Raw genomic sequence first — 20,269 nt, 5'->3', positions numbered from 1 at the left:
TCCCCCCCACCCCACCCTGTTTGACATCTTTTATAAACGTGCCAAACTGTGAGGCTTCTGCCAGGAGTGGTGGTCTTTGGTGGCTGGCACTTTCATGGGCCAAGATGGAAGCACTGCAGCCCTTGGTCCCCTGTGTCACTCACTACACAAGGGCTCCAGGCAAGTTCTGCCCTCCCACGTCACACAGAGAGCCAGGAAAGGAGCTGTACCACTTTTATTGTCTCCCAACACCTCTGGTTCCCCTCCCTCCCCACCCCTTCCCAGGGTAAGGGCATGCGCCTTCCAAGCTGTCCGAGGGCACCCGCCTGGCCTGGTTCGGTCCTCCTAGCTACCTGCGGAGGAATGACTGCGAGTGGGGCTGGGGAGACAGTGGGCACCACACTCCTCTCCCCTGGCAGAGCCTGGGCACCCACACAGGAAGAGCTGGGCCCTCACCCTCTGAACCACCCTTTCTAGGCCTCTGTCAGGGCTGTCTGTGGGGGCAGGAAAGTGAGGGTGGCCAGTCAGAGGTGGGGAAGGTAGGCACCTGAAGGGAACACAGGAGTTCAGGTGGAGAGGGGGGCACCTCCTAAGTGGAAGAGGAAAGAAATGGGACTAGCAGAAGCCCTCTGCCCAGGCGGAGTGCAGCTTGCTGAGATGGGCAGAAGCCAGCTGGGCAGAGAGCAGGAGAGGGTGAGGGACAGGCGGGGGGCACAGACCAGGGGCCGGTAGGTGGGAAGGAGAGGAACTTGGGTACAAATGGGGCATTCAGGAGAGACGAACATGGTCCAGAGGCAGGAGGGAGTAAGGAGAAGCTCGGACAGGAAGGGGTGTAGAAAGGGTGGAAACAGCTGCCCTGAACCGAGTGGTTCCTGTTGAGAACACAGGACTCCCTCCTCTCCTCAGCCCTGGCTGTGATCTCCCGCCTCCCCATTCCCCACCTCCAACACATCTCAGAACCAGCTCGCCGTCCCAAGTCTTGGAAAACCTGCAGGAGGTGTGTCTCAGCCCACCAGCTCCTAGGAGACCCTTGGCCAGCCGGCGTGCCTTTCTGACCTCTGCCCCGTCGGCTTTACTCACCCTCTACCATCAGGCGTGTGTGGGCGCTGTCCTGGCCGGCCTGGCAGCAGTAGGTGCCCTGGTCCTCAGGTCGCACGTCATGGATGACCAGGCTGTGGGTGTGGCCATGACTGCGCAGCTCGTACTTGTCTCCCGGGCACAGCGCGACCCCCTCCCGCAACCAGCACACTTGGCCCCCCGAGCGGGACACAGTCACCTCCAGCACCGCCCGGCGGCCGACCAGAACTGTCTTCTCACGAGGGGGGCGGCGGCATATCTGGACAGGCAATGCTGGGGGTGGAGGACGAGGGCTTAGGTTAATAGGGACACACAGGGCCCCAGGAGGAGAGACGCATGTTCCCTCCCGCTGTGGCCTCCACTCCTGGTCTTAGACCTCTATGCCACCACCCCGTTTCTCTCTACCCTCAACCCAAAGTCTCCTGCTCCCCAGGAAATACACTGCTCTCTGTGATCCGCCCCCGGAGAGCCCCGGGAGGAAGGGGTGGGGAAGGTAGGGTTCCTCAGACCAGCCACCAGCTTGCCAGTTCCAGGGAGAGACAGTATTCACTCCAGGTCGTCCATGCCCCAGTTGCTTACCCTCCACCTCTAGCTGAGCCACGGACTGGGCGGGTCCCGCCTGGAAGCGGACCTCACCAGAGTCCTCCGCGCGCAGCTCGCTCAGCACCAGAATGTGTTTCTTCCCTGGGGGTGAAGGGGGCGCTAGCGAGGCCGGAGCCGCCTCTGGGGAGGGTTCGGGGATGAGGGTGGGGCCAGAGTAGGTCCCCGGGTCGGTTCGGACGCGATAAGTGTGCGCTGGGCGGGGCGGAATTGAGATGCCGAGGGGTAAGAGGGGAGGTCCAGGACCGAGGGCTCAGAGCTGGGGGCCAGGGAGAGATCGAGAGACTTCTCCTTGGGCCGTGGGGCGGGGCCCATTTGACCTGGAGGTGGGACTTATCCTGGTAGGGCGGGGCAGCGAGGGGCCAGAGCGGGTAGAAAGTCGGTCAGACCTTCCTGTCGGATGCGGACGCGGCCTCCGGGTCTCAGCGGGCGGCCTCCGAGCTCCCAGCTCCCGGTGGTCTCGACCTCCGACACGGTGCACTCGAACGTGGCTCCGTCGCCTTCGCGGGCGCTCACCGACCGAAGCTCCGAGAGGACAGACACCTTGCGCTCTGGGGCGGAGCCGGGGCCGTGAGGTGGGCGGAGCGGAGCGGAGGGGGCGGTACCATGCCCCGCCCACGCCCCGCCCCCTCCTTAGATGCCCCAGAGCAGGACCCCGGGGCAAGTCTGGTCCGCAGCCGCCGCACCCACAGCTGTGCCCCGCCCGGGCAGCGCTCGGTACCCACCGCGCACCACCAGGTGGACGGGCCCGGCTCGGGCCATCCCCACCACGCAGCTGTAGGTCCCGGAGTCCAAGGGACCGCAGCGTCGCAGCTGGAGAAGGCGGCGGGTGCCTAGGGCCTGGAGTCTGAGCCGAGGGCTGGGGGTGAGCGGCTGCCCGTCCTGGGGGCGGGAGTTGCAAAGGGTCGTGGTGAAAGGTCGTCTGGGCACAGACGGCCCCTGCCCTCCTCGTAGGCGGCCGCGCCCTCTGCTTATGCCAAGCGGTTTCGAGGCACGTTTATGCTGTGGAGCAGGGCCGTCCCGCGCCTTCCGGGACCTCCCCAGCAGTCTCATTGGGAAGTTGTCACCCTTTGGGGACCTTAGGGCTGAGAAGGGAGCCACGGGCGCGGGAAGCATAGAGTCATGTACTGCTCATACCAGCCATGCGTGTGGATTCTGGAATCAGGAAACCTGGATTCAAATATGGGCTCTACGTCTGCCCCTGGGCAATACTTCACCCCACTGCGCATCAGTCTCCTTATAGATAACATGGAGATAATAAGACCTGCCTCATAGGGCTGCTATAAGGTTTAGAGGATTAAATGTAAAGCAAATCTTAGCACAGTGCCAGGCGCATGGCTTAGTATTAGTTATTTCTGTTGGGGGTTGTTATTGCTGTTATGATGCCGAGGTGGGCTGGGCTGGGGCTGGGCTCTGACCTTCTCCCAGGTGACATCAGCCAAGGCCTGGGAAAGTTCACACTCGAAAGTAGCTGTGTCACCCTCGGTCACTTCTAGGTCCTGTGGCCCCCGCACAATGGTCACTGGGGCCTCTGGGAGTGGGAGAAGGCAGACACATTGGGTACAAGGGGTCACTGGTGGGCACATTTAGACAAGGTGATCAACAGAGGCCACCAGAGAGTGGGGGGCATGCTGGGACAAAGTGGTCCAAAGGGGATGCTGGTCAGTGGGGAACACAGCGGTATCAGAGGGGTCAACGGGGTAGGAATGGCCCGCTGGGGGTCGGTCACATTTAAGGTGGTCAGTGGGGGACATGCTGGGGCTAGAGGGGCATAGGGGAAACTGGAGCAGACATGCCAGTGGAATTACCCATAGGCAAGCGTGGTCAGTGGGGGCCACACTGGCTGGAATGGACAGGAGACACTGGCCAGTGGGGGACACCATGGGTTCACAGGAGCAATGGGGGGGACCCTAGAGCAGATGTGGTCAGTGGGGAACACACCAGGGCTGCAAGCAAAAATGGGGGACACTGAGGCAGAGTTGCCAATGGAGCCACCCTTTGGCATAGTAAGTGGATTGTTGGGACTTGGGTGGTGAGAGGGGCACACTCAGACAGGCAGAGGGGGCTGCAGCAGGCAGGCGTGGTCAGTGGGCTCACACTCAGAGTGGCCAGCAGGGCCGTGGTTAGGCAGACAGACACCACACCGGCACAAGCACCTCACAGCAGCACAGTCAGTGGTCCATTGGGACGGGGGGGTTGGTGGAGACACACTCAGGCAGGGCAGTCACCGGGGCCATACATGGCCAAAGGGTCAGGGGAGTCAAACTCTGGCAGGGAGGTCAGTGAGGGCCACACTGGGACAGGGTCAGTGGGGGCCACATGGGTAGTGGGATCAGTAGAATCACACCCAGAGCAGTCAGCAGGCAGGCAGCGGTTCCAGAGGCCGCACCTCTCACAGTGAGTCTGGCTGCACAGCGCAGGGCATCCACAGTGAAGGAGATGCAGCCCGAGTCGGCCAGGCCCAGGCCACTGAGTACCAGGCAGTGAGCGTGGCCCTCTGCGTGAATTTGGCACGTGGGCCCTGGCTGCAGCCGGACTCCACCCCGGGCCCACTCCCCGGTCACATCCTCCTGGGACAGCTCCAGCTGGAAGGTGGCGCTGCCCCCCTCGATGACGGTCACGTCCTCCAGAGGCCGCAGCACCCTTAGCTGCCTTGCTAGTGGGAGGAGATGGGGGAAGAGGGAGGACGAGGGCTCCAAATCTGGGCAGGGCTTTCGGCCCCCCTCCCCGCCCCCCCCTCCCCCGCCACACACACACCTTGGCTCTACCTGCACCACCCCTAACACCCAACCTCGTAAGGCCCTATAGAACAAAGTTCAGAACGAGGGTGCAGGAAGAAGGGAGCAGAGCCATTCAGACTTGGGTGGAGAGAGGGGCTTACTAGGGTTAGGAGAGGAGATACATGAAGGGGGTGATGTGTGGTTAGCGGGGTGAGGAGTTTGGGTGAGGGGTGCTGTGACACTGGAGGAAGCACAGAATTTGAAGTCAGACACACCAGGACTGGACCCTGCCACATAGTTTGTGTGCTGTGTAACCTTTGGCAAATTGCTTGACCTCTCTGGGCCTCAGTTTCCCCAGCTATACAAGGTTAATAGCATTGAGACACGGGTTTATTGTGATTAAATGAATGAAGTAAATTAGAAGAGAATACACATCACCAACAACCATTTACCAAGCTCTCTGTGGGTATTTCTCATATTATCCCAATCAGTGTTCCCAAAGACCCTTTTTAAAGAAAACTTGGCTCAGAGAAGTTAAGTAATTTGCATGAGGTCACACAGTTAATAGAGGGCTCCATCTTGGGGGTGTGGGTGCTATTTGCCAACCATCCCTGCTTCTCAGCTGGGCCCATGTATCCTGGGGCAGGTGACTGAAGGATAAACACGGCAAGTCTTTCTGGAGTATAATATTTACGTTTATAGCAAAGCCAACTTGGACATACGAAATGGAATGCAAAATCCACATGGACTTCTAAGGTAAATAGAAAACATTAGAAAAAGAAGAGTTTTGCTTTGGGCAGGCTGCTTCAGGTCACACTCCTGGGGGTCAGCCAGGGCTGACTTGCCTTGTGGCGAGGGGCACTTTGGTGGGGGTCTGAGGGGCCCTGGGCCAGCCAGGAGAGACTGTGCCACAGGGCGGGCGATGTGTTAGGAGAGGACGGGGCACTCACGCTTCACGCTGAGCCTGGCCAGGGTGCGATCGTGGTGGCTCTCGCAGCCGTAGGTGCCCTGGTCGGCCAGTACAACGCCGTGGATGAAGAGGCGGTAGACGTGGCCATCCTGGGCCATGGACAGGCGGGAGTCGGGTGGTAGGGGTGCCCCACCTCGCACCCAGCGCACGGCCCCTGCCGCACCCACTCGGCCTGTCTCTACTTCGAGGCACACGTCCTGGCCTTCCTCTGCCCGCACGTCTTGCAGCCGCCGCAGGAACAGCAGCTCCGTCTCTGGGGAGAAAGAGAGAGGGGGCCATGGAGCCTGGTGGGCTGACCCCTTGCTCCCTCTCAGGGATCTGTCCCCTGTTATGGCCGGGGCTGGGAGAATAGGTTCAGGAACAAGACTATTGTGTCTCCATCAGGACCAAACCTCGAACATGGAGCCGGGCACTTGTGGACGTGCCCCCTGCTTGGGCAGTCACGGTCCCCGCGTCCTCGAGCTGGCAGCCTCGCACGGTCAGTATGCGGCTTGACCCATTCTGGGCCACCTCTAGCTGGGGCCCTGGGGTGACAATGGCCCCATTGTGCAGCCAAGTGACGTCGGCGTCTGGTGGGGAGACTTCACACCGGAACGTGGCATCGTCACCCTCGTGCACAGTGAGTGGTGTCAGCTCCGAGCCCAGCCTCACCGGCGGTGGTTCTGGGGGGTGGGGTCGGGCAGTGAGGTGGGCTGGGTCTTTCCGCCTCCCTCCTCCTCATCCCCTCTTCATCCCCTCATCTCCAATAACAGGCCCTCATCCTCCAGTTATTGAACAGAACCCTCCTGAGGACCTACTGTGTGTCAGCCATGAGGTGTTTCAAAGGACAAGATGTCAACGCCCTGCTACTCCTAGCCACCTCCGCCCAATGCTGGCCTGGCACCCCCCTCTCTGACTCCCTAATAATAGTAGGTCATTTACTATGGACCCAATTTATCTCATTTAACTGTCACAACAGCCCTATAGGACAAGCACTATCCCTCCACTTTGGAGCTGGGGCTCAGAGAGTTTAAGCAAGTTGCCAGTGTCACACAACTACTGGGAAGCAGAATCCAGATTGGAACCTGGTGTGCGCAGTGCTGACTCCAGAGCCCTGCTTTTAACCACTGGTCTGTGCCCCTCCTATTATTTGAGGGTTCCTGGAAAAGGGAGCCCTGAGCCCTCATCCCAGGAATAGTCACGCATGCATTGGTTGGAGCCAGAGGCAGCGAGGTGGGGTCGGGGCGCGGGGGCCCAGAGTGGTTCGGGCGTGTGGCCCTTGGGGGGCCAGTGAGGGGTGCACTGTTACCTTCCACGCTGACGAGGAAGATGCGGCTGTCCTGGGGCGTGTCGCACAGGTACTCCCCGGCGTCCCTGCTCCGGGCCCCCTGCACCCGCAGCACCTGCCTCGCCCCGTCCTGCTCCAGCTGCACCCGCCCCTGGCTCGCCAGGCGCTCCCCGTCCTTGTACCAGCGCACAGGGCCCCCCGGCCGGGAGAGGTGCACCGCCAGCTCCAGGTCCCCACCTGGGGTGCTGCGAACCCTCGTCTGGGCTGCCTCGGGGTCCACCACCTGCACTGGGGGCTCTGTGGGCTCAGAGCCAGGGGTCACCGGGAGGGAGTGGCCCGTGGGCTGGGAGGAGGGCAGTGGGAGGCAAGACGGGGAAGGGGACCGAGCGCGGTGGGGCAGGGGGTGGGCCAGGTGTGCTAGAGAAGGGGGAGACTCATGGGTTTCGGGGTGCGACTCTCAGGCTTCCTGCCCGGGCTATACTCACCAGCCACTTGGACGGTGAAGCTGAGGCTGGGGGCCCCCGGGGCTGCCCCTGACTGGCAGGTGTAGAGGCCTGCATGGACCGGGTCTGCAGCCCGGATGCAGAGGACACGGCGGGGGCCCTCGGCTCGGAGCTCCAGGCCCTCACCCTCCTGCACCGGCCTCCCGTTGTGGTTCCAGAAGACGAGGGCACCAGCCCGAGACAGTTCACAGCTCAGCACCAGCGGCTCCCCGGGGGCCACGCAGAGCGGGCTGGGGGCTGCCTCTGGGGCCAGGAACTGGACTGGGGGCTCTGGACAGAGAGGAGAGGTATCAGCTCGGTGATGCCCCCACCTCCCGCACCTTGGCTGGCCGGGAGCACCCACCAGCCAGGCTGACGTTGAAGGTGACGGCTTCATCACGGGTCTCACACACATACTCCCCGGCGTCCTCAGGCTGGGCGTGGGGCAGGGTCAGGGTGCGAGTGGGCCCCTTGGCACCCAGCTGCAGGGCATCTGATGCTTCCACCTCCAGCCCATCCTTGTACCAGCGCACCTGGGACCCAGCCGGGGCCACCTCGCAGCGCAGCTCCACGCGCCCTGGAGCCCCGAACTGCAGGTCCAGGGAGCGGGCCGCCGGATGCACAATCCTCTCTGGAGTGGCTGGTGGGTGGACAGAGAGAGGGGAGAGTGGGCTCGGCCAGCAGGCCTCTACCTGCCTCACCACTAGATTCTCAGCCCTTTGCAGTGCAGCTCTTGGGAACGGTGCCACCTACAATCCGTGGACACTCACTGCGTGCCAGGTGTTGTGCTAAGCACACTGCAGCTCTTTTCTCAGCTACTCCTGACACTCCCTATTGTTGGCTTCACTTTATAGATGAGGACCTGAAGCCTCTTTATCGAGAACTGACTTGCTCTAGGTCACATGGGAAAAAAAGAGGTAGACCCACACTCACAGCCACATCTATCTGACCCCAATGCACATCCCTCCCTACCCCACCCGCACTTCCTATCCCCTTTGCCTGCTCTGCCTCCGATCACCACCTGAAAAACCATCTATTTTCCTTATTTGCTGTCTGTACACTCTCACGAGATGGCAAGCTCCATAAAGACAGGTTTTCTCTCCTCGGTTCACTACTGTATCCCTCAGCATCCAGAACGGTGCTGAGCACATCAGTATTTGTTGAATAAGTGAATGAATGAGTGCTCCTGATTGCTGGGCTCTCTCCACCAGGTCTCTGGTCATTGTCCTGATATGATTTGGGCAAGTCAGGGCTCTCTAATGGCTGAGAATGAGGAGGCTTGGGGAGGGGGAAGGCTGGACAAGGGGAAAGCCATGTGCAGCAGTCAGGGACCCTGAAGGTGCAAGAACTGGGAGGGTTGGGTGTCTGTCCCTCAGCCTCCTGCCTCTTTTCCTCCCCAGGGTGTCCCACAGACTGCCCACCTGTGACGGTGACAGTGAAGAAGGCTGAGTCGTCTCCAGCGTCGCACACGAACTCGCCCCCGTCCTCGGGCTGGGCAGCAGGTAGCACCAGGCGGCGGCGGGGCCCATCACTCTCCAGCACCAGGGCCTCGCTCTCCTCCACCTCCAGCCCATCCTTGTACCAGCGCACGGGGGCGTCCTCCCGCGACAGCTCACACATCAGCACCACACACTCCAAGCTCACGGCGACCAAGGTCACCTCGTCCCGGGGGTATATGATGCGCACCGGGGGTTCTGCAGAGTGGGGACAACCACAGCCTGTCACAAACTCACCGTCAGCCTCCCTGGAGCCATCTGGCAGCATGAAGTCCCGGTCACCCACAATCATAAGAATAATAAGGATAATAATAGGTCCAAAATCTGTTCTCTGAAATCCCTGGGGCCAGAAGTGCTACAGAATCCACAATGCTTCCGGTTCCAGAAACGGTGCGTTTATCATATATCACCTACTGCCCTCAGCCCCCACTGTGGTCCCCCCCATAATCAATCACATTAACATTTCTGCAGTGTAACATATAGATAGATTCACCCTAAGCAGGCTAATTAAAAAGTACAAATAGCTTCACAGAGTTAAGTTCAGGTTTTACTGAAATGACTTTTAATACCAAACTTACAAAAAGCCTTTTGATTTTGAGGTTTTTTTTTTTTTTTTTTTTTTTGATTTCAGAATTGTGGATAAGGGATGGTGGATTTGTAATAGCAAGTACTTATATACAGCTTGCTAGAGTTCCAGGAACAGTCATAAGCACTTTACACCCTCCTAGCAATCCTAAGGAGTAGGTATTATTTTATACCCATTTCCCAGATGAGGAAACTGAGGCATGGTGTGATTAAGCAACTTCCTTATGGTCACAGCTGGCTATACCTACTCGAGGGCAGGAGGAAGAACTACCATCTGATAAATGGAGGGTCAGACTCTGCAAGCAGTGGTAAGGACTCCAAGCCAAGGCTTGCTGGAAACTCAGTAATGAATTTTGCATCTGTGCATGAGTTGTCAACACCTAAGATTTCCCCAGGGATATTAAATGCTGTGTCTAGGAGTTCATCTGCAGCTGCTCTGGAGTGGTCAGTCTTTCACAGAAAGGAGCCATGTCCATATTGGTGGTGACCAGTGCACTGAGCCCGGGCCTGCCCATGCTTTCACGTACCTTGGAGGTCTCCCAGAATCAAGTCTCCAGGACACTTTCGTGTTCCTTTAGCATTTGGCCCCCTTGTGGCTGGCCTGGGGAACTGCCAGCTTCCTGGTCTAGGTCTTTGCAGAGGTGTGTACGGGCAGATGTGCCCACCAGTGCACACTCAGCCCTTGCCTCCGCCTCCTCCCTAACTGGGCTTATTCTAAGAGTCTACAAGATGCAGGCTGGTTCTCTGAGGCCCAGCAGCACCAGTAGATTGCAGAGTGCAGCTGCCTGAGTGGTGGGGGAGGTGATGGAGGCAGTGGAGTGAGAATGGGGTGCAGCCATGGGGCTGGGGTACCTGCACAGCTGGGGCCCTCAGCTTGGCATCAGACTTGATTCTCCTGGTCCACACAAGGTGTGTTGTGTGAGCTTCTTATGAAGAATCTGGTGTTTTGCGGGGAGGCCAGTTATGAGCTGGAATGTGTGTGTCTGCGGCCATTATGTCTGGCCAGGGGTTGGGGCGGGAGAGGTTGAAGGGATTCACTACGGGACAGAATATGTGCAGAAAGGCCTCTTCGGCTTTGTGACTTGTGTGCTTCAGGCTGCACTATTTGGGGTGCAGGGAGTCGGGGGGCCCTAAGTAGCTCAAGCCTAGGCTGAAGCATTGTTCCTAGGGCAGGGCAGGGTAACCAGATGATGCCAGCATCAGGATGGTCGCTCCAGTGCAGCCAGTGGGTTCTTCTGTGCCACCCAGAGCTGCCTAGGTCCCACACTCCCCATCCTCCCCGCACACACACTGGGATTGGCGCTGTGGGCTGCAGTCCCAAAGTTTCTGGCACTGAACCGTCACTTCCATAGTCATCCTGTGCTTTCCCGATTTGAACATTCTCTCCCCACCTTCAGCCCAAACCCTGACCCCCACTTAGCTAACTCAGCCGCTGCTCCAAACGGCCATTTTGAAGGCACTTCCTGCCTGCCAACCAGGTCAGCAGCCCCCAGCTTCGGACACCCACTGCACCCTATCACGACACCCGGCAACCCTCACTCTGAGACCCTCTAATATGTCCGGCTCTCCTGCCAGTCTGGGCACTCCCGGAGGGACGTGCGCGTGTGTGTCTGTGAGCTGCTCAGTGTCCGGAGCCCACCCCGGGGCTGGCTCCTGCGGGTGGCATGGCGACCGACTTTCCCCGAGGCCCTCCCTGACCTCCAGCTCTGCTCTCTTGAGCCCTCATCCCTCACAGCACTTGTCACGAGGTGTCACTGTACATTTATTTGCGTGTTTATTGGTTAAACACAGGGGTCGCAAACTCAAATGCCCACGGGGGCCAGGTAAGGTAAGGTCAGTGGCTGAAGTGGTCTGGGGGGGAGCAAAAAGGAACAGCGGGCAGGGTGGGACAGAGGAATGTGGGCCCCGTGTTACAGGGGCAGCTGCTACTCAGCGCCAGCTGTTCGTCGCCAAGGGGGGAAGCGGGACCAGAGGCGCCGGGTCTTCGGCTTTTTCAAGAGGACACATAGCTCCGGGTTGTTATTTGAACTGTCCTGACTTTGGTAAGACTCTGCAGGCCAAACAAAACATATCTGTGGGCTGTATGGGGCCCTAGGGACTGCCCGTTTGCGACCCCTGGTTAACGGCTGCCTCCCCAGCTCTCTGGCAGCTGGGAGCAAGGACCACGTCTGCAATACGCACCAGTGACCTGCAGCACCTGGCCCAGTGCCTGACACATAGAAAGTGCTCAGTAAATGAGACGGTGAAGGATAGCTATTCCTGGCCTTGGGCGCCGGGGAAGAGCCTGCTTATCGAACACGGACCCTGGGGTCTTCCGGGCAGGGCCCCCTGGTCCATGCACCTGCAGCCCCCCCTCCCCCCTCCCCCACATGCTAGCTAGGAGCTATGTGGCCAGCTCCCCCAAGGGCTCAGGACTGTCCTCTGGTGACCGCGGGCAGCTGGGGTGGGCCCACACCTGTGACAGTGACGGTGAAAGAGGCAGACTCATCATCGATTTCACACAAGTACTCGCCCGAGTCCTCCAGCTGGACGGCGGGCAGCACCAGGCGGCGGACGGTGTCCTCCTTCTGCAGGAGCAGCGCGGGGCTCTCCACCACCTCTTCGCCATCCTTGGTCCAGCGCACCTCGGCCCAGGGCCGGCATAGCTCGCAGGTCAGCACCACGCGCTCCAGGCGCACGGCTGCCACGTACACCTTGCCGCTGGGGTACACGATCCACGAGGAGACATCTGGAGGACAGGGACAGCTGTGGCCGGGCGTCAGGGGCTGGGGCCGAGGTGCCTGGCTGCCCCACCTGATCCACGCCTGTTCCCTACTCCTGGAAGGTGGGCTGTGTGTTGAAGAAGAGGGTCTTCCCTCGGACCATGGCTCACAGCTGCTCGGACAGTCACTCAGAGCTGGGGCACGGTGGCACAGCGGGGACTGTGGCGTCAGCCTCGGCTGTAGAAACTCCCTACATTCTCTGGGTTGGGACAGGGACAATACGAAGGGTAGGACTGGGGAGAGGAGGGCTGGGTGCCCAGATGGAGCTGGGGTCTCCTGCAGGCCTCAGACCTTCTGACCCCTCTAGTGCCTGGGCCCACCCACCCTAGACCCTGCCCTGTGGTAGCACTGCCACCCTAAAGCTCCCCTTGGAGGATCTTCAGAACAGAGAAGGGAGGCTTTCCTTTGACTGATGTAGCTGTGACTGGTGTGTTTATGACAATGCATTTTCCGCAGGTGACTGAACCTCAGGGTGCAGAGCATGGGTTGGGGAGAAAGCTAGCGGAAGGGAAGCAGGGGCTGGGAACAGTGGCCCAGGAGTGTAGCAGCTGCCCAGGCAGGGGCAGGGCACACCGTCCCCCTTCTGTGGACTGCCTGGAGCCCCACCTGTGATGGTCACGGTGAAGTAGGCGCGCTCGTCCCCAGCAACGCACTGGAACTCGCCCCCATCTGGAGGCTGGGCGGCGGGCAGCACCAGGCGGTGATGGGGCCCCTCGTTCTCCAGCACCACGAAGTCGCTCTCTTCCACCTCCTGCCCGTCCTTGTACCAGTGCACGGGGGCGTCCTCCCTGTCCACCTCACAGGTCAGCATGACGCACTCGGAGGTTATGGCGTGCACAAACACGTGCTCCCGGGGATCCAAGATGTGCACGGGGGGGTCTGGGGGGAGTAGAGATGGGGTCACACAGACACCCAAAAACAGGAGACATGAGTGCACACTGGCTGCTTGGCTGGGGTGGGGTGCTCTGGGGCAATGACACGGACTACTGAGGGCGTGGCGGGTGCGGTGTGACAGATCACATGGCACTGGAGTGCTCTGTGAGTTCCCAGAGGATCAGAGGGGGTTGGCTGGGGACACAGAGGGCTTCGTCTAGGCTGAGAGGAGGTCACTGTCGCAGGTCCTATCAGGGCCATGCTTGCTGCTGCTTTTTCAAGGAAGCCCCCGGAGGGCTGATCGCAGGACGGGGAAGAGGTGGGAACAATTTAGTGGTGATACCGTGGGGCAGCGCTCCCTACAGGTAGTGAGTTCCCCGTCACTGGGTACATTCAGGCAGGGGCCAGAGGACCTTCTGGCAATGGGGCCACTCAAAGTGAGCAGCTCCATCTGTGGTTCCTGATCAGTGGTTCCTGAGTTGTTCTTCCAGAGTGGCTCTCCAGGCTCTGTCCTGGATATTCTGGCTCTGGAGGCCTGGGGGAGCCTATGCACTTATGGCTTCCAGGGTGGTTCTGAAGCAGCCAGACATGTACTGGCTTCTGAGAGCCTCTGGACCACTGCACCTAAAACTCCCTTTTGACCCTGGCCGCCTGGGGCAGTGGGATAAGCAGTCCTGGGTGTGAACCCACCTAGGGTATTTGCTGCTGTGTGATCGTGAGCGAGTTGCATAACCTCTTTAAACCTCAGCTGCTTCATCTGTGAATGGAGATATACTGCCCCTCACGTAGTTGTGAACACTGAATGCAAGTGTACATTTGAAGTATCCAGCATAGGAACTGGCTAGTAGGTGCCTAACAAATGTTAGCTCCCACCTCCCTTCCCTTAATTGAATTGAGGCCCTCCCACTTTCCCGCCAGCCAAGGGTACATGGGGGCCAAGTGTGCTGGAGGGTGGTGCATGGGCAGTGTGATCTGCAAACATGTCCCCTTGCCCCCTAGGGCCCCTCGGAAGGGACCCCCAAGCAGGCAGACCAGGGGGGCAGGGTTCGCACAGCCCCCAGGGTCAGCCTCAGCTGGGGGGAGCCCAGGCTGCCACGGTCCCTGACCTTGGACGGAGACGCTGAAGAAGGCTGAGACCCCTTCCGTTCTGCACTCAAACTCGCCACTGTCCTGGACCTGGGCCTCAGGCATGATCAGGCGGTGTTTGCGCCCATCCATCTTCACCACCAGCGACTCGCTCTCCTCCACCTTCTGCCCGTCCTTGTACCAGCTCGCTGGGAAGTCCACCCGGGAGAGCTCACAGGTCAGTACCACCCGCTCCGAGGTCGTGAAGGTCAACGACACCTTGTCCTGGGGGCTCAGGATGTGCACCGGGCTCTCTGCTTGGGAAGAGGTGTGGTCACGTGCGGCACCCTAGTTGTGCTCTGCTACCCCAATAAACACCCCACTCCAGGGTATGTGCTCAGGGTAGGGGGGTGGGCACATCAGGCCGGATGATTGCCATCGATGCATTTGTTGGTTTAAAAAATTAGTTTTGGGCTGGGACTTCCCTGGTGGTCCAATGGTTAAGACTCCATGCTCCCAATGCAGGGGGCACGGGTTCAGTCCCTGGTCGAGGAACTAAAATCCCACATGCCGCATGGTGCGGCCAAAAAAAAAAAAAAAAGTTTTAGGCTTACACACCAACTCTTAAGAGCAGTGGTTTTAGTGTGCATAAGAATTCCCAGGGAGCCTGCTGAAAATGCAGATTCTTAGGCCCCCCCAAGCGTGCAGGGGCCCGGGAATCTGCATTATAAACCAGCCTTCAGATGACTCTGATGTTGGTGAACCTGGGTTGCATTTTAGAAACGCTGCTCTGGTTGCTGGTTATTTCTCACTTTGTCCTCTTCCTGGGATGCTGGCAGCTAACCACCTCAAGGCCCTGCACTTGGGTACTGAGGAACTCCTTGACTGGCCATACAAACTCCAGCAATGGTGCAATGGCAAATGCCAGCATGTTCCCTGAACTATCAGACCCCTACCAAGATCTGTCGTCCTCGGGGAGGCCTCATTCCCTCTCCTTCCCTCTTTCCCCAGGTGGCAGAGTGTGATTCTGAAGCCAGACCGCCTGGGTTCATAATCCAGCACCAGCACTCATTAGCTTTGTGACTTTGGGCAAGTCACTGAACCTCTCTGTGCCTCAGTTTCCCCATTTGTAAAATGGGATGATGAAAGAACCCATCCTGTAGGGCTATTGAGAGGACTGTGCTAATTAATATATATAAAGCGATTTAGGATTGTGCCTGGCACACAGAAAGTTGCTCCGATAGCGTTAGTCATTACACGATAGGGCAGGAAGCAGTCAGGGACTAGGAGCCAAGGTCTGTGTCTCTGAGATGAGAAACATGACAGAATTCTGCAAACCACAAAGTGCCCCAGAGAATTTGGATATGATGCTGGTGAAGATAATTAGGGGTCCCCTATACATTGTGCATGAGTTGAAACTGAACTCCTGGATCACTGAGCCCTCCATCTGAGCTCACCGTGGATGCTCCTTACCCTCTTGGCCCAGATGTGAGAAGCAGCAATAGCATCGGCCTCCTTTTGCTAATGGGACTTCTGTGTCTTGACCCTATCTGCCCACCCTGGTCCCCACCTGCACGAACCTTGGATGGTGAGGGCAGCCGAGTCCTGCACACCTGGGCAGCTGAAGCCAACCAGGGCCCCGCTGTCCTGGTGCTTGACAGCTTGCAGGATGAGTCTGTGCTGCAGGCCCTTCTGCTCCACCCGGTACCGCAGGGCCCCAGGCTCCACCTGGCCCTCTGGCTCATTACTCTTGAGCTCTTCCCCATTAAGGAACCAGCTGCCCTGGATGATGGTGGAGAGATCGAGGGAGAAGACGGCATCTTCCCCGTCATACACCTGCACGTCGTCCAGACCGGCCACCAGGCGTGCTGTGGGCACTGAGATGGGACAGAGTTCGTCCATCAGAACCAGGGGCGTGGCAGAGGGCAGAGACTGGCAGGTAGAAGGCATATAACAGGGACTGAGGGCCAGGGAAGGGAGGAGGGTGATGGGGAGGGTGTGACTTGGGGTACAGCGGTTGACAGCCTGGGCTGGCAGGACCGACTCACCGAGGTGAGCAGACCCATGGAACACGACATGGGAGCTGCGGCCGTGTTCGCTGACGGTGCAGACGCGGAAGCGGTAGTCGCCCTCGGAGGGCACACAGTCTCCCGGCACCTCCACGGCCCCAGCTTTCTCAATGCTGAAGCACTGGATCCAGTCTTCTGAGCCTACCTCCTGCCGTTCCAGCCGGTAGATGAAGGGGGTCTCGGGAGCTGGCTCGGGAGGCTTCCAGGTCAGCAGGACCGTGTTCCTGTGGCCCTTGAACATTTCTGCCAACACTGGGGGTCCCGGGGGATTGTGCTTGACGCCTGAGACAAAGGCAGGGTTTGCGTCCGAGCCCTGCTCCAGCCTCCCACAGCCCTCTGACCTGAAGTCCACTTTGCCAACCCAGACTGTGGCATCTGATCACCCTCCAGCCCTGACCCTCCTGTCCAGCCCTTGAGGAGGCTGCCTAGGGGTTTGCAGGCCCTCACATTTGACTCTGAGCAGAGTGGTGGTACGGGAGTTGCCCAGGCTGAAGGTGACCTCGCCAGCATCTTCTCGGGTGACCCCTGGAAGGACCAGGGCATGCATGTGGCCGGAGCTGCTCTGGCAGGTGGCTGGCAGGTCCTCCCCATCTCGACTCCAGCGCCCTTCCACCCCAGCCTCGCGGGTCTCCACCAGCAGCACCGCGTTCTCTCCCTCAAAAACATCGAGCTTCCGGGGCAGCCGCTTCAGGATGGGCCCTGAGACACGGATGGGAGTCTGTCAGCCTGGGGTCTGGGCATCTGCCTGCCTCGGTCTCGGCCTCCTCCCACTGGCCAGCCGACCTTTGACCGTCACGTTGGCCACGGTGCGCACCCGGCCGCGCATCTCGCACAGGTAAACTCCGTCGTCATCTGCCTTCAGCCTGTGGATGATGAGGCGCCGGACCGTGCCCTCCTCGATCTGCTCGTACTTGCGGCAGGGCAGCAGCCGCTGGTCCTCGCGGAACCAGGCCGTGGGAATGCGGGAGTTGGGGACTTTACACTCCAGCACCACAATCCCATGCTCCCGGCCCTCCACGTCCTGCAGGGGCCTCGTGAAGCGGAGGCGAGGCTCTGTGAAGAAGGGAGAGACCAGAGAAGGCTCTGGAGAGGGCCCGACCAGGAGGAAGACTCTCCTCCCATCATCTACTGCCTAAACCCACATTAGCTCCGGCCATTTGCTCTTCTCCCAGAGCCAGCAGGCATTGTGGAATCAGAGAAACCCCCAGAAGGGAAGTCAGGCGACCCATATTCTCATCTGACCCTGACACTCGCTAGCCACATCACCTTGACCAAGGCCGTTTTCATGATCCTGGGTCTCAGTTTCTTTACTCGTAAAGTGGAGAAAGGGATGCAAGGGCTTGGACCACATCAGTGATTTTCAAATTGTTCCCTGGGGCCCTTCACAGGCACCACACACAATTCTGCAAAGGTTTGAGTTGAATTTCATTTTGAAAGTACTTGAACCACTTTCAAAACTGCATTTTACAGAAAGAAAGCACGATGATGGAAACAGCCAGTGGGTTCACTTGGGCTGCTGGGGAAGCACGTCTGTCTTGTCATGCGGCTCTGGGAAGGAAGCTCTGCCATCATGTTGGGCTTTTCTCTCCTCAGGGGGTTAGAGCTCAGCCCTGCCCGGCCAGTCTGTACACATCAAACTGTGCCCAAGAGGCCACCACTGTGGCACAGGTGCCACATGCTTGACTGCGTGCCAGGCAGGGCTCAGGAGATTTGCCAACTTTTTTTCCTCTGAGGGAAAAAGTTGGGTAATAACTAGTGAAGGTATAATGTCATGAGTTGTGATGAACTCGTATTATGGAGAGCTTTAACTTCCAGTGTGAGTTTGGGGTGTTTTCCCTCCCTGAATTTTCTATTTATGAGCAATGTAAGCATTTATTAAATACTGTTGGGGACTCAACTTTGATATATAAATTTCCTCTCCTTCACCTTCTTCTTCTTGCAAACCTGAGAGCAGTCTAATGAAAGAATGGTCAAAAATTGCGGGGCATTTTTTCTCTCCCTCAAGTTTTCTCCCTTTGGTGCGAATCAGGAGTTTCTCAATGTGACACCTGCAGCTAGGCCTTCCCCATAGGGCTCACAGACTAGACCCAGTTATGTATGGTTAAAATGTGTATATTCAATTAAATAGACCCCTTGTTCTCACTGATTGACTTTATAAGTACATGTTATAAATTTGGATTTAGAAGTTTACACCCACAGAATGATCCTTTTATCTGTCTTATATATTGGGGCCCCAGATGGGATTTCCATCCGGGGACAGGTTGGTGAAATAACAAAGAGGTTGAAAAACAATGAACTACAGGAGTTGTAGGTCCCTGTGGGTCTGTACATGAATCATTCCTTAAAGCCCTTTATCTAAGAGTGGTTTTCCAACATCTGCCTCAGAATCATTTGGGGAGCTTGCTAAGAAGTTCCTGGAGTAGGTACCCTGCAGACCTACTAAATCCGAATCCCTTGGGTATGGGAGGTGGGCGGGAAATGGCATTTTAATACTCAGCCTCCCTTACCCCCCACCGTCTTCTGGGCACTGAGTGGGTCTGGAGTTAGGAGAGTCTGGGAGGGCGCTGGAGGCCCCTCCCCAGGGCCCCGGCCGCCCGGGGGCGCCGCGGTACCTTTGACATGCAGCTGCACGGCACTGAGCGTCTGGCCCGCCGAGTTGCGCGCGGCACACACGTAGAGCCCGCGATCCTTGGCCTGGCAGTAGAGCACCTTGAGCACGAAGCCGCCGTCGCGGTCGCGGTACATGAGGCGGCGGCGGTCAGGGAGCAGCGGGTGGCCCTCCCAGAGCCATTCGATCTCGGGCTCGGGCTTGCCCATCACGTAGCAGCGGAACTTGGCGTGCTTGCCCTCGTTCACCCAGAAGGTCTTGGGCGCGCACTTGAGTGGCTCCACCACGGGGTTGGGGGCCTCGTCCGGGTCCTCGGGCGGGCTCTCGGGGGGCTGCTGCACCTGCAGCAGCGCGCCGGCCCGCGCGTGGCCGTGCGCGTTGCGGGCGTGGCACACGTAGACGCCGGAGTCGGGCAGCCGCGCCGCCAGGATGCGCAGCGCCAGGCTCGCGCCCGGGCGGCCCTCGGCGCGGCCAGGTTCGAGGGAGAAGTGGCTACTGTCCCACACTTCGTCCAGCGCCATCCCGTCCTTCTCCCAGTACAGCGTTGGCGCGGGGAGGCCCCCCACCTGGCACTCCAGCACCACCTCCGCCCCCCGCAGCACCCACTGGGACCGGGGCCCCGTCAGGAACACCGGGGCGCCCTCCCCGGCCCCGGGCGGCGGCCGCGGGCGTTCGGCAGGCTGGGGCTCGCGCTCGGGGGCCGGCGGCTCCAGCACGGTGACGGCGGCCGCCGCGTAGGCCTCCCCGGCCGCATTGCGGGCGCGGCACACGTAGACCCCCGCGTCGGTGGGCAGCGCGCCGCTCAGCAGCAGGCCGTGCTCGGCGCCGTCCGCCGGGAAGCTCAGGCGCTCCGAGGCCGCCAGCTGCTGCCCGCCCTTCTCCCAAACGACAATGGGCGGAGGCTCCCCCAGCACCACGCACTTGAGCTCGGCCTCGGCGCCACTTACCACCCGCACGGGCCGCGGGAAGCGCAGGAAGCACGGGGGGCTCCCCTGGTCCCCCGAGCCCGCTTTCATCGCGGCGGCGCGGGGGAAGGCCGGGAGCGGCGGCGGGAGCCCGGGAGGCAGGGCGCGTCTGGGGACCGGGCGCCGGGACCCGCGGGGCTTTCCCCTGGCCGCCCGCTCCCGGTTCGCCTCCTTACCCTCGGCCCGGAGCTGCGGCTCTGGCGGCGGCGATTCCCGGGTCGGGGCCCAGGGCTCAGGGGGCAGTCCTTCCTGTTTGCCTCCCCAGCGAGGGGCCCCGCAGCCTTCCCTGCCTGCGGCCTGGCTTCCTGCTCCGGAGAGCCAGCCTTCCCAGCCCCCTCCCACAGCCAGGGCCTCTTTCCCCTCCTCCCTCCCACCTCCAGCCGCCAGGTCCCCAGCCGCCCGCCAGGCTTGGGCCTGAGTGGCAGAGGCGCCTGCAGCTGCCAATCCCCAAAATATTCTCTGATGACACAGCTGGAGGACGAGAGCCCAGACTGGCTCCTCCAGGCCAAGTTTAGAGCAGGCGGGACCACCTGCCCCCGGCCCTAGCCCCAGTTCCAGCCCCCACCCCAGCCCTTCCCCCCGGGACCGGCCCAGCAGCTGCGTGGTTGAAAGGGGCCCCAGAAGCTCTGAGGGGCTGGCGCGCTCTGTCTCCCTGACAAGGAACGCTTTTAGGAGCTGGCAGACCCCAGCTTCCAGGCTCCTGTCCCACCTGGTGTCACCTCTGCGCTGGGTGCTGGGTTGTGACTCACTG

General features: G+C 59.9%; 1 protein-coding gene across 3 annotated transcripts; it reads right to left on the bottom strand.

Annotated features, from left to right (window-relative positions):
• Positions 1–179: 179 nt before the first annotated feature.
• OBSL1 (obscurin like cytoskeletal adaptor 1) lies at positions 180–19,870 on the bottom strand. 3 transcript variants are annotated; one of them, XM_068544359.1, is made up of 21 exons: positions 18,558–19,653; positions 16,729–16,998; positions 16,393–16,644; positions 15,925–16,227; positions 15,457–15,753; positions 13,918–14,190; positions 12,545–12,817; positions 11,632–11,904; positions 8,517–8,789; positions 7,460–7,735; positions 7,099–7,386; positions 6,635–6,910; positions 5,739–6,008; positions 5,327–5,599; positions 4,046–4,312; positions 3,075–3,187; positions 2,382–2,538; positions 2,046–2,207; positions 1,636–1,740; positions 1,060–1,329; positions 180–328 (listed from the first exon to the last, which is right to left on the bottom strand). In XM_068544359.1, exons 1-21 carry the CDS (start codon positions 19,567–19,569, stop codon positions 180–182), a joined length of 5,832 nt encoding a protein of 1,943 aa, XP_068400460.1. In that variant the 5' UTR covers positions 19,570–19,653. The 3 variants fall into 3 exon arrangements, with proteins under 3 accessions (XP_068400460.1, XP_068400461.1, XP_068400459.1); XM_068544360.1 differs by lacking the exon at positions 180–328 and having other exon boundaries at positions 1,052–1,329; XM_068544358.1 differs by lacking the exons at positions 180–328; positions 1,060–1,329; positions 1,636–1,740; ... (8 more) ...; positions 7,460–7,735; positions 8,517–8,789 and adding an exon at positions 10,923–11,226 and having other exon boundaries at positions 18,558–19,870.
• Positions 19,871–20,269: the final 399 nt, after the last annotated feature.

This window comes from Eschrichtius robustus, chromosome 5, assembly GCF_028021215.1.
Source record: "Eschrichtius robustus isolate mEscRob2 chromosome 5, mEscRob2.pri, whole genome shotgun sequence".
Classification (NCBI taxonomy): Eukaryota; Metazoa; Chordata; class Mammalia; order Artiodactyla; family Eschrichtiidae; genus Eschrichtius; species Eschrichtius robustus.
Note: the sequence above shows the minus strand (reverse complement) of the source record. Positions and strands in the feature narration are given on the sequence as shown.

Excerpts from the sequence above, each read along its gene's own strand:
- OBSL1 (XM_068544359.1), bottom strand. The coding sequence starts at position 19,569 with ATGAAAGCGGGCTCGGGGGACCAGGGGAGCCCCCCGTGCTTCCTGCGC. Across the intron at positions 2,539-3,074 it reads CTGATGTCACCTGGGAGAAG|GACGGGCAGCCGCTCACCCC; the intron begins GTCAGAGCCCAG and ends TCCCGCCCCCAG. Across the intron at positions 1,330-1,635 it reads GGCTCAGCTAGAGGTGGAGG|CATTGCCTGTCCAGATATGC; the intron begins GTAAGCAACTGG and ends CTCCACCCCCAG.